Consider the following 15,338-nt stretch of genomic DNA (forward strand, 5'->3'; position numbering starts at 1 on the left):
GAGTGAAGAGGTAAGAAGGGAAATTAAATTAAAAACTGGTATATTAAAATTGAATTAAAAATACTGGAGTAAAGGTGAAATAAACAGGAAGAATATCATAAAAAACTCACAGAGAATAATATTTTTATATTTATAAAAATAATAAAATAATTAAAAAATAAAAATAATAAAAAACCCGGGTTGACCCTGGTTGAACTGGTCCAACCGTGACCCAAAACCTTACCCGGTATTGTGTCCGGTCCGGTTCTGATAACATTATTAATCACAAAAACATAAAAAAAAAATAAAAAAAAATACAAACAAACAAATAGTGACCAATTTTACATAAAATATACATATTACATACATACATACATATACATATACATACACACAGACGTGTGCGTATATATATATATATATATATATATATATATATATATATATATATATATATATATATATATATATATATATATATATATATATATATATATATATATATATATATATATATATATATATATATATTATGTATATTATGTATATGTATATCTTTACATATATATAATTTTTTTTTGACCGAGTACCCGGGTAGAATTGCTAATACCTGGACCCGACCCGGTTTGGGAGCACCGGGTACCCGAACCCAGGAAAAAACCCGGTTAAGTTAAAAATTACCCGATCCGGTCGGGTAATACCCGAAAACGAATGCCCACCCTAATATAAAGTCACAAGTAGTTATATGCATTATTGTTACTGCATATGATTAGATATGACTATATGTAGTCAGCTATAGTCACATGTAGTTACGTTCATTCTTGTTACTAATGTGATTATATATGACTACACGTACCTGACCACATGTGTCTATATATGTATATAAATAAAATTCATCTACACCACCAAAAAATTCACAATTGAATGTATATAAGATAATGAATAGAACAATGTGGTTGAAAAAAAATTATATTACTTACTATAGTGAAATTCTATCACATAAAATCATTTGATTTGTTGTATGTTCTTGAAACTGAATTAATGAGATGATAAATAATATCAGATAATAAAAAGTGAGAATCAATGAGGTATGTATACATATAATTTAGAATTGTAGGTATATATATGGAGAGTAGAATTTTAATTACAAAAAGAAAACAAAGCAGAATCTTATATATAACTATAAATAATAATTTTTATTACAAATATCGATTGAAAATACACATTCATGTACATATGTTACTAAATATTACGATATGTTACTACATGTAACTATGATTATGTATAGTAATGTACAGTAGTATAATCACCCTCTATTTATCTTAGTGTCCATCTCTATGTAATTCCACAGGACCAATTATCGGCAACACCACACAAATTTAGATATTTTTCATACAATATCAAATCACATACTAAGGTCTAAGCTTCGATACACATGGCCACATCTTGATTCAAAACACTACTACCATCAATATGGCTTGAATCAGCAAAAGCAAAAACATCAAAAATTTACAAAAGTTAAATGGCCCAAATCTAATAGATGGTCTTTAAAAAATAATCAAGATGAAATTAATGACGGTCACCGAAGAATCGCAGAAAACATGGAGAATTCTTCACGACCGTCGCCGATGTTTGGATTAGAGGAAAAAGTGATGCCGATCTACCCCTTCTCGCCGCCCCCTTGTGTCAACGCTGTCAACACTCCTCTCCTCGCGGCGATTTCCCCTTCCCAAACTAAAGCTTCGCACATGGAGGGGGGACGGTTTATGAAGCAGAGCTTCGGACATCATCCCCCACCCCTCCAAAGTCTGTCAAGTTGAACGACACATGTTTCATATCTTGGCGGCGGCGGTGGAGGACTCGACAATGGCTCCCAATCCGTGTACACCTTTAATCGTCTCTGGATGTCGCTTCTCCAACCCTAACATGTCTTTTTTCTAATTCCATATAATCAAGGTTGTCAAAGGATAACAGTCCGAGACCGACATCTCCCGCACTTACACACAAGCCGTCGCGGTTATTCGAGATGACAATTTTCGACGACGCCTCCAAGTCGTTAGGATCCGAACAGCCCGGGCTTTGCGCCAAGTTGACGACCCGCCTCGAGTTTTCATCAACTCCAACAAAGTTGCTATCGTCGATATTTGACCCGATATTACGTAAAGCGACCATGTCTTAGGAAAGACATTTCAAAAATAAAAAAAATTAAAACTAAATTAGGGTTGCGTTTCACGCTGTGAGGCGGCTCAAAGGAGGGACACTCAACCGAGTTTCAATTCTTGATATTCGATTGAGAGTGGCCGTGGCGGTGGCGGGGCTGGAAGAAAGAGAGAAGAGTGTATATGGCGGTGGGTGTTGATATATTTGATTTGGCTTATTCTTTTTCTGCCTCGTATCATTTGGCTATTTGCTAAACCCCCCATATATATATATATATTTTTTTTTTTTAACAAAAAAATCCGGCAACCAAGTTAGAATTCAGATTGATAGATAAATGTAAATATAGACTTTTGATAAAGAAAAATATTATAAATCAATTAAACTGTTAAATACAAAAACATTCTTGTACTATGGATTTTATATCATATACCCCTGCACTACACATAAATACATAAACTCCCCTATTCTTATTTTTTTTGTTTCCAAAATCTGACAAAAATACCCCTGCTAAGCCTATAAATATAAGGGTTTGTTTGAGCTATTTTCCACTATATATTTTTAACATTTTCGGTCAATTTTACTTGGGAAATTTTGATATTTTTATTTTTTTCTCTAAAATATTTAATTACTTTGCTTTTTTATTTTTTTCTGAATAAAACCGTTTTTTTTTTTGTCATTTTGAATTTTCATTTTTTATATTGTAATTGAATAAATGTGTTCAACTTAATTTCATAAAATAATATGAAATTTAAACAAATAAATTATTTTTTGCATAAAATTCCCTTGTATTGTAGAAAATATGCACTAAATCCCCCTATGTTACAAAAAACTTGCATAAAACCCCATCTATAATTAACGGTGTTAACTTTTAACGGAAAAGGGAATTTCGTGCAAAGTAAAATAAAACACAAGGGGGTTTTACGCAAGGGGGTTTGACGCATATTTTCTTTAATACAGGGGGTTTTATGTTGTTTACCCGCAAAGGATGAAACCATCTTACTAAGGAATGGATGAGATGAAATTCGAAACAAATAAAGAAGAATATTCCAAGTAATTTGGAAATGGGGTCGTGCCCTGGTGACAAAACTTATTTGAACTAAATGACAAGTCTAACTAAATTAAATGACAATCTACTAATGCTAATTTTTGGTTCGTGATGCGGTCAACAATAAGCTAACTCGAATCACCTCAAATTGACTCTTGAACCTACAACGAATATTCAAGAGCCGATATGATCTTGTGATGATCTTCTTCAATTTGATGGAATAAGGCATTTCATGCGTAAGGAAAATACACGTTAGGGTGCCGGGGCTTGGTTCCGACAAAAAACCCTCCGATGCTTAAGTCAGTCCGGATTCCAAAAGAAGAATATCAGAGGAATACGAGAAGAAAATATTATAATGCCTATATCGAAAAATAATTACTTTTTTTCTTAATAAACGTGAAGCATTTATATACATAATTTTATTATGGGCCTGAAATGTGATCTTGGGCTTTTAATTGATAATTGGGCCCAAAAATTATAATTATAAGTTTGGGCTTCATCATATTTGTGGCCCATGTACATCATAAGCCCCCACTCAATTATGGTGATCCGAGTTGGCAATCTTGGAACCATGTTGTGGTTTAATATATTTGTACTTCTACCCCCGTCTGGGGCTTTTCTGCAATTTCCAGAAGTGGAGCTGGTCTTCTGCTGGGACGGATGGCATTTTTTGGGCATACGCAAATATACGCCCGCCTAGGGGCTTCTCAGCAATTATAGGATCTTTCAGTTTCTTCTTTAAGATAATTGTAGGGTTTTTCATTTCTACCCCATTTTGGGGCTTTTTGTAATAGCCTTTTTAGGGTCTTTTTCGACTTTCTAAGACCATTGAAGGGGTACTATTTTTTCCTTGTGTGGGCCCACAAGGTTTTAACGAGGGCCCGAGCTCTTTTTCAATAATGAAATAATAAAATCTTTTTGGCAAAAAAAAAAAAAAAAAGAAAAAAAACCTAAATAGTAGGGGCTAATAAAATGTTTGGTTGATAAAATTCGAGTATGGCAAGCCCGGTGCTACACTTAAAAACCGCAATTAAATGTTATTAATTGGTTAAATTAGTAGCATTCCTCCCTCTCCTGCTATTAATTTTGCAAGGGTGATTAAAAAAGGAAAAAACAAAATCCTTAAAATAATGTCTTGGTTTTGTTAATTAAAAAACTTTTTAGACAATTCACATTTAATATCAGAATTTAACAATCTTTTTACAAGATTTATCTAACGAATCAAACATCTTACTGACTAAATAATTAGTAAGTCGATGAGATATTAATCGGATATTATCTAATCCAACGTAATCCGATATAGGTAAGCAAACAAGGCCAAGGTATATTAGTCAACATTCATAAAAACGGTGTTCTTTTATTTTAATCAAAACATGCCTAAGAATATATTGCATCTAATTTCACCCGTCGATAATTTCATATGTTGAGTTCGACGTCTGACACACTTTAAGTCAAATTGTTGGTTTTTGTTAACTGCTTAATGTTGAATGTACAAGTATTTGAACGGCTGAGAACGGTTTTTTAACGTTGAATACTATTCCCTCCGCTCTATAATACCATTTGCTTTTGAGGAAAAAAATGTTCAATAGTATCTTTCAGTTTAGAATTTCATTGCCGCATTAGTTACATAATTTCCAATTATAACCTTACTAATTGCTTTCTAACGCTACCTATTATTAATTAGCGGACAAGGGCATTTTAATCTACGAGTATACATTTTCCTAAAACCAAGCCACATTGAAACCATTACTCCTTGTGCAAAACTAAAAAAACTATAATTAAAAGGGAATGGATAGAGTAAATATTTAAATTTGTTTGGTAACTAAAAAAATTACTATGTCTAAATAGTATAATTTTATTATACTATTAGTGAATTCGGTGAGTCAGCTCAAACTGGAACATATAAGTTTGAGCTAAAGTGTTATTGAACATATAAGTTTATATAGAAATAAACTCTTCTGTTAGTGAATTCGGTGAGTCAGCTCAAACTGGAACTCGAATTTTCGAGTTCGCGAGCTTGAGCTTTCCGTCAAGTCGACCCTTAGCTCATTCTTAGTTGTACTTGAGCTTGCGAGCTTTTTATTAATTCTTTTTTTTTTTTAATTTTTAATTTTAATATAATTGATAGAAAATTAACTACTAAATTGATATAAGTAATTAAAAGAATAGATTACAAGTCGTTTTTCTTTTATTATAACTTATAATAATAACATTCTAATAATATTAATACAAATAAAAAAAATACACAAAATGAGCTCATGCTCGAACTCGAGCCCAAAAAAAGTACTCGAAGAGCTCTCGAGCTAACCCAAAAAATGGACTAAATATTTAACGAAAACAAAAATTCTAACGGAATCGGACAACCTATTCAGACGAGAAACCGGGGTTTTCACGCCCAATATTGGCGTGTAAACAACATAGGTCCGAAAGAAGAAGAACTATTAAACGAAATACAAAGCATTTGAGGTTAAAAATTAGGGTAAATTACAACGACCCGTGATGTATGGTCAAATTACGAAAAAACCCTTCAGGTTTGGCTAGTTACGATCACCCCTCAACTATGAATATTCTTACATCTCGACCCTTATGGTGACAAATTCAACATAATCATCTAGATCATGTGAAATGTTCTCTAGTTTGTACTCGTTTTGTGCAAAAATACAGTTTCTGATTGACCACATCTGATGTATACAAGCCAAAAAAATACATTTTATGATCATTTAGCTTCAAAATATGGAGCTCGAATGGGATATAATGAGTCCAAAATTGAGAACATTCCATATAACCCCGAATATTCCGATCCATTAAATTTGAAACAACAAGGATGACCATGTAAAAAGATTTATAGTTGATGGGTGGTTGTAATTACCCAAACAGGAGGGGGTGTTTCGTAATATGACCATACCTCAGGGGTGGTTGTAATATACCCTAGAAATTTCTTTGTTCACTAGTTGGATTTTCGAATAATTTTGCTCCTAGTATATGTGTGTTGTAAGGTTTTTTTGTGTGAGTCAGCAAGAGTTGTGTGAGGGTTTTTGGGGTTTTAGAAATGCATCCGTACAAATCAATTTGCTTATAATGAATTTAGTGTCGAATATTTCAAGATAAAAAAATAAAAAACTAAAAATAAAAACATAATAACAATAATGTAATGTGTCTTCTCTCTTGCCCAGCAGCCTACAAACTGCAAACTCTTCTGAAGGACCATCCTCGAATTTAAACTGTTTAAATTCTTAGAAGTGGTGGTTAACTTTTTGCAGAGCCGGCCTTGGAAGTAAGCTAGGGAAGTCTTGGCTTAGGGCCCCACCCCACAAGGGGGCCCCACAATTTTTTTCATAAACCACTATATGGCCTTAATAATTAGTTATATAGCACATTTTAGTCTTTAAATATTTTATTAGATGCATATATCATATGTCATCAAATGTTTTTACAATGCCAACAATATTAAGGTTCGTATTTGATATATTTCAAATTCATATTGTTATTTTCCATAAAAGAGAAAAAAAGATTTGTTTATTAAATAAGATATTTGTTAAAAATGTGTCCCAATAATAATATAATTTAGATATTATTTAAAAAAACCAAAACGATAATGTTAAACTCCGCTTAGGACTCCCAAATTCTCAGGACCGGCTCTGATTTTTTGCTATCAGAAACTTAACAGCGTAGCGGATGTATTAGCTAAATTATCATTACGTATCAGGACCTTTTTTCAGCGTACTCTCGTAATCGTACTTTGGTTTTAAGTTTTTTAATAGAATATCGTTTGTTTGTGCAAAAAAAAATAAAATAAAAAATAATGTAATGTGGAATGGAGAAAGACTATAATGAGAATTAAGCTACTAATAATTTCTCTCCAATTCTCTTTCTTCTTCTATTTCTTCCGAATATAAATCTTCTTCTTCGTTCTTTTACAATCGTCATCTTCTTCGTTCCAAATTCTCGCTTCAAAGGTTATTTTGCTTTTAAAAATCCGCCAAATGCTCGAGCTATATATTTTTTTTTTAATTTTTTTCAAACTCAAAATTCTGCATACTAGTTAATTGCATTATTGGCCGACATTTTGTGAAAGCATCGGCGATTACAACAGGGGGCGAGTATGTGTGTTTGTTGTTGTCGTCTTCCATTTCTATATACTTCTCGTGTATATATATATATATATATATATATATATATATATATATATATATATATATTTTTTTTTTTAATTTGGATGTTGTATTTCTGTAGAAATGGGATTATGGAGGGAAAATAATATTAGCTTTTGTAAATAAATGATACAAGTGAGGCTATGGTGGTAATTGGATAGGACAAATAAGGACATTTTGGTCATTTTACAATGTCCCACAAACCAAAAGTCTGATAAGTAATGATTGATTACATTGCCCCTTATCCAGGAACCAAAAGAGGCTAGGAAACATGTAAAATATAATTAAAAAAAAATGTAGTTAATGAGTTTCTAATCATGCATATAATTCTCTTCTGAATGAGGTAAAAGTAAAACTATTGTATTAATAAGAGACGATGAGTAGATACAATAATGACTTGTTGGAATCGTACGTAGCTTGACGTGTTTTAACTAGTACGACTTTTTCCTTATTGTTCTTAGATGATCGACAAGTTCGGGTATTTTATTTTTAACAAGTTCGGGATCGCTAATGACAATTAAGGATATGTTGAGTATGAAATGTGATTCGAATTGCGATTTTCTTTTGAAGAACCGAGATTAGTTTTCTGGTGTTTTATACTGTATTTAAATTGGACTCTAAATTACATGTACTTTGTTACGCTTTTATGCATAACAAGTTCTTCAGTTATATTTTCATGCACATATATATATATATATATATATATATATATATATATATATATATATATATATATATATATATATATATATATATATATATATATAGATTGATTATGCTTGCATAAGTTTAATTTTCTCCAAGTGAGTAATGTTACTAACTTAAATGATACGATCCGCACAAGTTCCAAGACAAATAATTAGAAGAAGAGAAAGCAAGTGATATTAATGGAGCCGTTCGTGTGGGGATTGAAGAATGAAGGCTTGAATCAGGCCTTTGATCAGGAGTCCGTGGTTTGGAATTGGAAGAAAAGAAAGAGAAGAATTCGTCGGACGAGTCGAATTCCATGCATCCGAGATTCTCGCCTATTCTGGCAGAGTTTACCATTCGAGTTATAACTCTCGCATATGAAGTCCATTTAAGCTTATTCAAAATGATTCGGAAAGCTAACTGAAAGATCTACAACTTTATGTTTTGAGCAAAGAGATATTCGAAGTGGAACAGTGTCGAAATTGAGCTTTAATTGCATGCACGTGCACAGCCCAATGTCGCGAGTTAAGAAGGATGATCGAGAAGTCGACTTGAAGATCAAGTTATCTAATTTATTTATGCACGTTTTTAATTTAGTATTTATTATGTTTTAATTATTTTAGAGTCTTTTATGGTTAGGATTTGCTTATTTATTTATTTCCTTATTATAGTTTAGGTAGGAGTCATTTTCCTTATAAATAGGTTGCCACTTTGGCTTATTTTATAGGACGAATTTTGATGATTTAATTGAGAATATTCTCTTTGGTTCTTTAAGAACTCTTCGAACATATAGGCAACGGGTCGCGATTCCACCCTTTGAATCTTTGTTTTTGGATGTTTTCGATCTTGCTTCCGCGTAGGGTATTAGGGTCCCGTAACGAGTTCTACGTGGTTCGTATCATTAAAACTTGTTGAATTTATGCAGATTGCAATTTTAATGGCAAGGACGTGCACCAAACTCGAATTCAATTGTTTGGACTAGAGTATCTGTCGCGAGTTTTTTTGAAATATTTTCAACTACATTCCTCTCTCTCTCTCTCTCTCTCTCTCTCTCTCTCTCTCTCTCTCTCTCTCTCTCTCTCTCTCTCTCTCTCTCTCTCTCTCTCTCTCTCTCTCCAGAAAACGCACTGTCAAAACAGAGAGAAAGTTTTCACAATTCTCGATCGGCAATGATTTCCTCGTCAGATCGCGAGGCCATCGTTTATGTCGCTGAGCTGGCGAAGGAAGCCAAACGTTACGAAGGTGAAAACCTCAACTACAGCTTATTAATTTGTCAACATACTATGTATTTTGTGTTTATATTACAAGTATATTTTGTATAATCCGAACAAGGAGCTGGATTTTGGATTGGTTGCAATTTCAGAAGTTGGATTTTGTGCTTCAAAATTTTTCTTCTTCTCTTTTTGTTTCAAAGGATTTTTTTCTCCCTCTTACATTTACCTCGAAAGTATGAAGCACCCGACTTTAGTTATGGAAATAGTTATTGATATTTTGTAATTTGTGATAAATGGACAGGGCATTGTCATATTTTTCCATGAAATACGGTAGAATGAATCCAAGATTTCTCGTAACTGAAGCATGTGTACCCATTGCGCAAAATTGCTCGTTTCCTTGCGCCGTTTCGCTTGAGATAGAGTTAGTTTCGTACTCAAATACAAATTGAGTTCGTCGAAAACCCTTATTTTCCATAATTTCTTGCGATATTTCCGCCAATGTCCATTAATAATTCTTCTCCGAATTAAATAGTTATTTTGCAACTCGAATCCAATTTGACGTTCCTTATCAATCTCCTCTTCTTCAAAAGAGCTCGACCTCGAGCTATGATCAAAATATAACAATGCATATTTCTTTGCAAACAACTTCAATTGCTCCACCAATCTTCCCGGCACAAAACTCTCGCTTACAAAATCTTCCTCCAACCGAGGCATTAGAAAAATTGGCTTCTTAATCAAAAATCCCAATGGCTCCACCAATTTTTCCGATACAAGAACTTCACAGCAAACACTATCTATAATTAGATCACATACCTCAACGCAATCCACTAGTACCTTCTCTTCTCGTGCACCTTCCTCTTCTTGAACAAATTCTACAACTTCAAACTCTTCCTCAAATTTACTTTCAACACCCTCTTTAAACTCGTCGACTTCTTCTTCAAGCTTGCTAACATTGTCTTCTACCCTATTGTCGCTCTCTTCAACTTTGTTGATGCTCGCTTCAAGCTCGTTGACTGTCCCTTCAACTTCGTCGATGTTCACTTTGACTTCGTTAATGCCATCGTTAATAATAGCTACGCTACTTTTAACTTTTACGACAATTTCCTCTTCAACTTCGTCGACACCTACGTCATGACCCTCCACCAAATTTGGAGGTTGAATAACGAACGAAGTATCTTGTGCTTCCTTAACTTTGACAACGGGTGGAACATCTTCGATTTTTCTAGAGAAACTATTTCGCTTCTGATAATATTCCTCCTCCCATGCTAACTCTTGGGCCTCTTCAAGGGAGTCGAATGCGCGCCATTCCATCTTAAGACGGATTGAAATATTCAATCCTTGCAAGTACCTTGAAATTTCCATACTTTCGGATTCTTGCAGGTTATTTAAGTTTGCTAGTCTCTCAAACTCAGCAGTATACTTGTTAACAGATCTACTCCCTTGCGAACAATTACGATATAGTTGAAATTGACGTTGCTCATAACCTAAGGGTAAAAAACGATCCATCAACATTTTTCTCATCCTCCTCCATGATTGGATTGGAAATTTTTCCTGTCTAGCTCTCTTCCTCTGTATTTCATCCCACCATGCGGCTGCACAACCCTTTAACTCACACCTAACCAATTTTACCATCTTATTCGGCAAAATATCCATCAATTCAAAATAATTTTCGACTTCTGACACCAAATCGATAAAATCCTTAACTTCAAGAAAATTTCCACTAAAAGAAGGAATTTCAGCTCTTACCCGATATTTATCACGATCTTTTTGCCTTCTTCTAGGCGGGTCTTCTTCAAACTCAGAGTTGCCGCTCACCTTTGAATAGTCGTCATACCTTTAAATCAAAAAGTGATCCGAAAGAGAAACATGGTCCCTCTATTTCTGAAGAAATAGTTTCCCAACAAGATGATGGTGTTTTTGCTACTAAAGATAGAGAAACGTGTTCCCAAGTCTCGAGCAAGGTTGTGAAAGGGCTGAAACAGAAAACTGCCGAAGTTAGTCGTGAAGGAGGATCAATCGTAAATTTGGCAAGTATCGGTGTAGATTCTGCACATGGAAGAGTTGGATATGCAGTAGTAGGATTATATAGTTTGGGACAGACCTGCTTCTTTAATTCGGTTATTCAAAATCTGCTAGCTATAGATAGCTTGCGGGTTTATTTTTGCAAAGTAGAGAAAGACGTGGGTCCCGTAAGTGGTGCTTTGAGAAAGATCTTCCTTCAAACCAATATTGGTGCCGGCTTGAGAGAACCTATTGTACCTAGGTCTTTATTCGAGTGTTTATGTATCAAGGCTCCACAGTTCAGAGAAAATCAACAAGATGATAGCCACGAGTTGCTTAGATGCTTGCTCGATCTTCTGTCACACGAAGAAATGCAGCCAAGAAAGCACTCCAAATTTTCTCAGGCTCCGATCCCGGGTCCCACATTTGTGAATGACTTGTTCGGCGGCAGAATTTCTAGTACCATTACTTGTACGAAATGTCAGCACTCCTCAACATGTTACGAAGCATATCTCGATCTTTCGTTGACTGTTCCGGCGAAGAGGGACCAGCTTGTCGTATTATTGGTTGATGGGTGTTTGGCCCTTTTTGTTGAGCCCGAGATTCTTTCGAACGATAACGGATGGCATTGTGAGAATTGTTCGAGAGTTATGCGGGAACAAAGGGTGGTTGACTCCGAAAATTTGAAAGTGACAACAGATGCAACCAAAAGGTTACTCATCGACATCGCTCCTCCTATACTGACAATTCATCTAAAGAGATTCAGCAAAGATGCTAGGGGCTTCTCAGTAAATTGAATGACGATGTGAGTTTCCGAGAGATGATTGATCTCGAACCGTACATGGATACCAGGTTAGGTTTTGACCTCTTATAGAGTTTTTTAAACCGATTAAATAATACGTGTTTTTGTTCTTTTTCCTGTAACTAGTAAATGCAATATGCAACGTAAGTGATTCTTAGGGTAAATTACAACACCCCTAAAGTATGGTTAAATTACAAAAAAACCTCTTATATTTGGGTAATTACAACCACTCCCCTCAACTATGAATCTTCTTACACGTCCGCTCTTATGGTGTCAAATTCAACATAATTATCTAGATTCTGCGAAATATTCTCTAGTTTGTACACATTTTGTGCAAATATGCAGAATCTATTTATCGTATTTATTTTACAATATCTATTTCTTCTCAAGTTATTCCAATAATTATTTATCATTGTCTTGAATATCATGTGTAGTGATTTTTTTTTTTCTTTTTAATTAGAACCTTTTCGATTTTATGATTACTTTCATTTCCAGTTGTCTCATTTACTCTTGATTGTTTATTATATTTTTTTTATTTTTAAAACAAATGACAAATAAATATTAATGAAAAACTAAACATAAATGAAAAATTGGATGGAGACATGATCATTGTCGTGAACCAACGGCTCAGGACGTGAACCAACGAGGTTCACAATTCAAAAATACAAGACCATTAACCGACCCAAGTTACGAGTTTGATTATGACTCTAAAATGCAATTTCACAAATCGAGTGTTGGTTCAACCAAAGATTACCGACCGATGTAAGCTGTTGTGGTTACAATTTTTCAATGCATCAGATATTATTAATTATTGTATTTAATATGCATTAATGAACTATTTAATTATTATTTATTTGACTTAATTGAGCTTGAAGTTTTAATTATTTTACGGGGCATTTTTGTCCATACATAAAATGGAAGAAACCATCTAGCATTCACACTTTTATATATTGTATAGATTTGATTGGTGAGGCATGACAAAAATAGTGGGACTATCATTTTTTTTTTAAATCTAATATATTTCAGTTTTAGAGAAAACATTTTTCCATCGTAACATTTATGGAGGGAAATTACAAGAATTATGGAGGGATAACAACTAGAAGATAAAAAAAGAAAAAAGGTAAATCCTTTAGGCCCATGTTGTTGTTTGGATATAGAGATTTGATGATGGATTTAAAATCCCGACCCCCTCGTTTTTAGTTATAAATTGAGTTAATTGATGTGGATTTTCAAACTGACTTCGGGCTTTGGAAATCGACTAAATTGGTTTCAATCTTGCAGGTGCAGTGAGAGAGTGAGGTTTACATATCGTCTAGTGGGAGTGGTGGAGCATCGCGGAGTAATGGAAGGTGGCCACTACATTGCATATGTGAGAGGTACAAAAGATAACGGAGATTGCGTTTGGTATTGCACCAATGATATTCGTATTCGTGAGGTTTCTTTGGAAAAGGTTCTGTGTTCCAAAGCCTGTATCTTGTTCGATGAAAGAACCCGAAGATCATCAGATTATCATGTCCACTAACTGCAGTGTAAGTCAAATAGCATCTGGCTTTTTTTTTTTCTTTTTTCGTCTAAAGAGTATATAAATGATAGTTTTAATGACTGGATTAAAAAAATGATATAAGAATCAATAGTACGTATACGTACCGTGTGCATGCAGTGGAAATACTTGTTTGACAATGCGTACTATTGCTTCCAGTTCCAGTAGTAGAGATTCTCCTAGCTGCAAATTACGGGTGATTTTTCCGTGTTAACCTGCATGCATGATCATCAGATCAGCACATTTAAAAATGAAAATTTTCGGTGATTTTAACGATGTGATGTTAAGAATTCAAGGCGGCTTTGAGATATAAATTTTCGTTTTTCGACAGGAAATGACGTTCCATGCTTGTGGGAATGATGCACATATTGCAATGCTTCTTGGTGCTGCAAAAATACTTTCAAGAGAACAATATTATTAGTTGTAATGAAATGAATACCAGGCAAAGCGGTGGTGGTACGATAACTATCGAGGCTAATCTGTATGTTAGTAGAAACCTCGCGGATTAGCTTCACCGGAGAAACTTAAAACTAGAGAATATTTGTTTCCCTTTTTTGCCGGACGTGAGTTTGGCCTCTAGTGACATATTTTTTGGTGGATAATGTGAGAATTCCATGCAGCATTCAAACAACACTTGTTTCAATATTCAAATATTCAGGTAAGAATTTTATTTTTTATATTTCGATTCTCGTGACGAAAAACGTCTAAATGCGCATTCAAACAGCATTTGTTTCAATATTTGTACAGTAATTCTTTCCTAGTTCAAGAAAACAAGAACATCATTTATCAGTGTAGTCTGGAGATGATATATAAACCGAACCCGAGACCGAAACCAAAACCGAAACATAGAACAAAAAGCATGCAACCTGAGGAAATCATCTTTTTTTTTTTTTTTTAATTTTTGTTTATACAGCCAAATTAAAAACAAATAAAATTAATGTGTTCACCTTTTTCTTCACTTGGCGGCCAATCCTCCTCCTTGTAGTCATTAATTAGGTTACAAAGAATCTTTTTTCATATATCCATACTAAGGATGTTAATAAACTTAATATTGTAATAAATAAATAAATAAAATTAATTAGTGCTAAAAAAATTGGTTTGTTGTGTTTTGATTTGATATACTCCATATGAATATAACTAGGGCTGGAACTGAGTTGGTTTTTATCCACCAACCGACCCATTACCGACCATATTTTTGGACGGATAATCAATTTTTAACCGACTCATTGGATTGGGTCGAAAATTTTAACCAACCCATCTATAATGGGTCGGTTGGTGGTTTCTAATATTATCAAAAGTTGGTTGACCGATAATTATCGGTTATCCAACTATACTATTAAAATTTTATTAAAAATATAAAATAAATACCGTGTTTCTTAAGTGGTTATTGAAATTATCAAAATAATTAGTATTTTAAATTTTAAAACAATCAACAAAAGAAAAAAAATTGACTTAAATCTTCACCGAGTTTCTTTATGCCAACCTTAAACAAAAAGCCGCAAAACTCCACTAAATCTCTTGTGCATGTTTGAAATTACTTTGAATTTCCTAATTATATTTTTTCGTTAAATTGTTATTAATTATTTTGAACTGATAAATGATGATGGCACCGTGGCATTACACAAAATGTGGATATATATACTCCAAAATTTGATTTTTTTTAAGTGAACTAGGTGGCGGGTATAAACCATCAACCGACCCATTCCGGAACAAAATATTCGGTTGCCAACCATCAACCGACCCACAAAAGTTGGGT

General features: G+C 33.8%; 2 protein-coding genes across 2 annotated transcripts; one reads left to right on the forward strand and one right to left on the reverse strand.

The window, feature by feature from the left end:
- Positions 1-9,382: 9,382 nt before the first annotated feature.
- On the reverse strand, positions 9,383-14,715 carry LOC148771464 (uncharacterized). The gene is made up of 2 exons (XM_088815356.1): positions 14,530-14,715; positions 9,383-13,797 (listed from the first exon to the last, which is right to left on the reverse strand). The coding sequence occupies exon 2, from the start codon at positions 10,890-10,892 to the stop codon at positions 9,462-9,464; it is 1,431 nt and encodes a 476-aa protein (XP_088671482.1). The 5' UTR covers positions 10,893-13,797; positions 14,530-14,715; the 3' UTR covers positions 9,383-9,461.
- On the forward strand, positions 11,145-12,037 carry LOC148771465 (ubiquitin carboxyl-terminal hydrolase 2-like). The gene is made up of 2 exons (XM_088815993.1): positions 11,145-11,150; positions 11,201-12,037. The coding sequence occupies exons 1-2, from the start codon at positions 11,145-11,147 to the stop codon at positions 12,035-12,037; spliced, it is 843 nt and encodes a 280-aa protein (XP_088672119.1).
- Positions 14,716-15,338: the final 623 nt, after the last annotated feature.

Source organism: Erythranthe guttata, chromosome 3, assembly GCF_056151865.1.
Source record: "Erythranthe guttata isolate IM_541 chromosome 3, IM_541, whole genome shotgun sequence".
Taxonomy (NCBI): domain Eukaryota; kingdom Viridiplantae; phylum Streptophyta; class Magnoliopsida; order Lamiales; family Phrymaceae; genus Erythranthe; species Erythranthe guttata.

What these genes read in the sequence shown, in the direction of transcription:
- LOC148771464 (XM_088815356.1), bottom strand. Translation starts at nt 10,892, where the DNA reads ATGGATATTTTGCCGAATAAGATGGTAAAATTGGTTAGGTGTGAGTTA.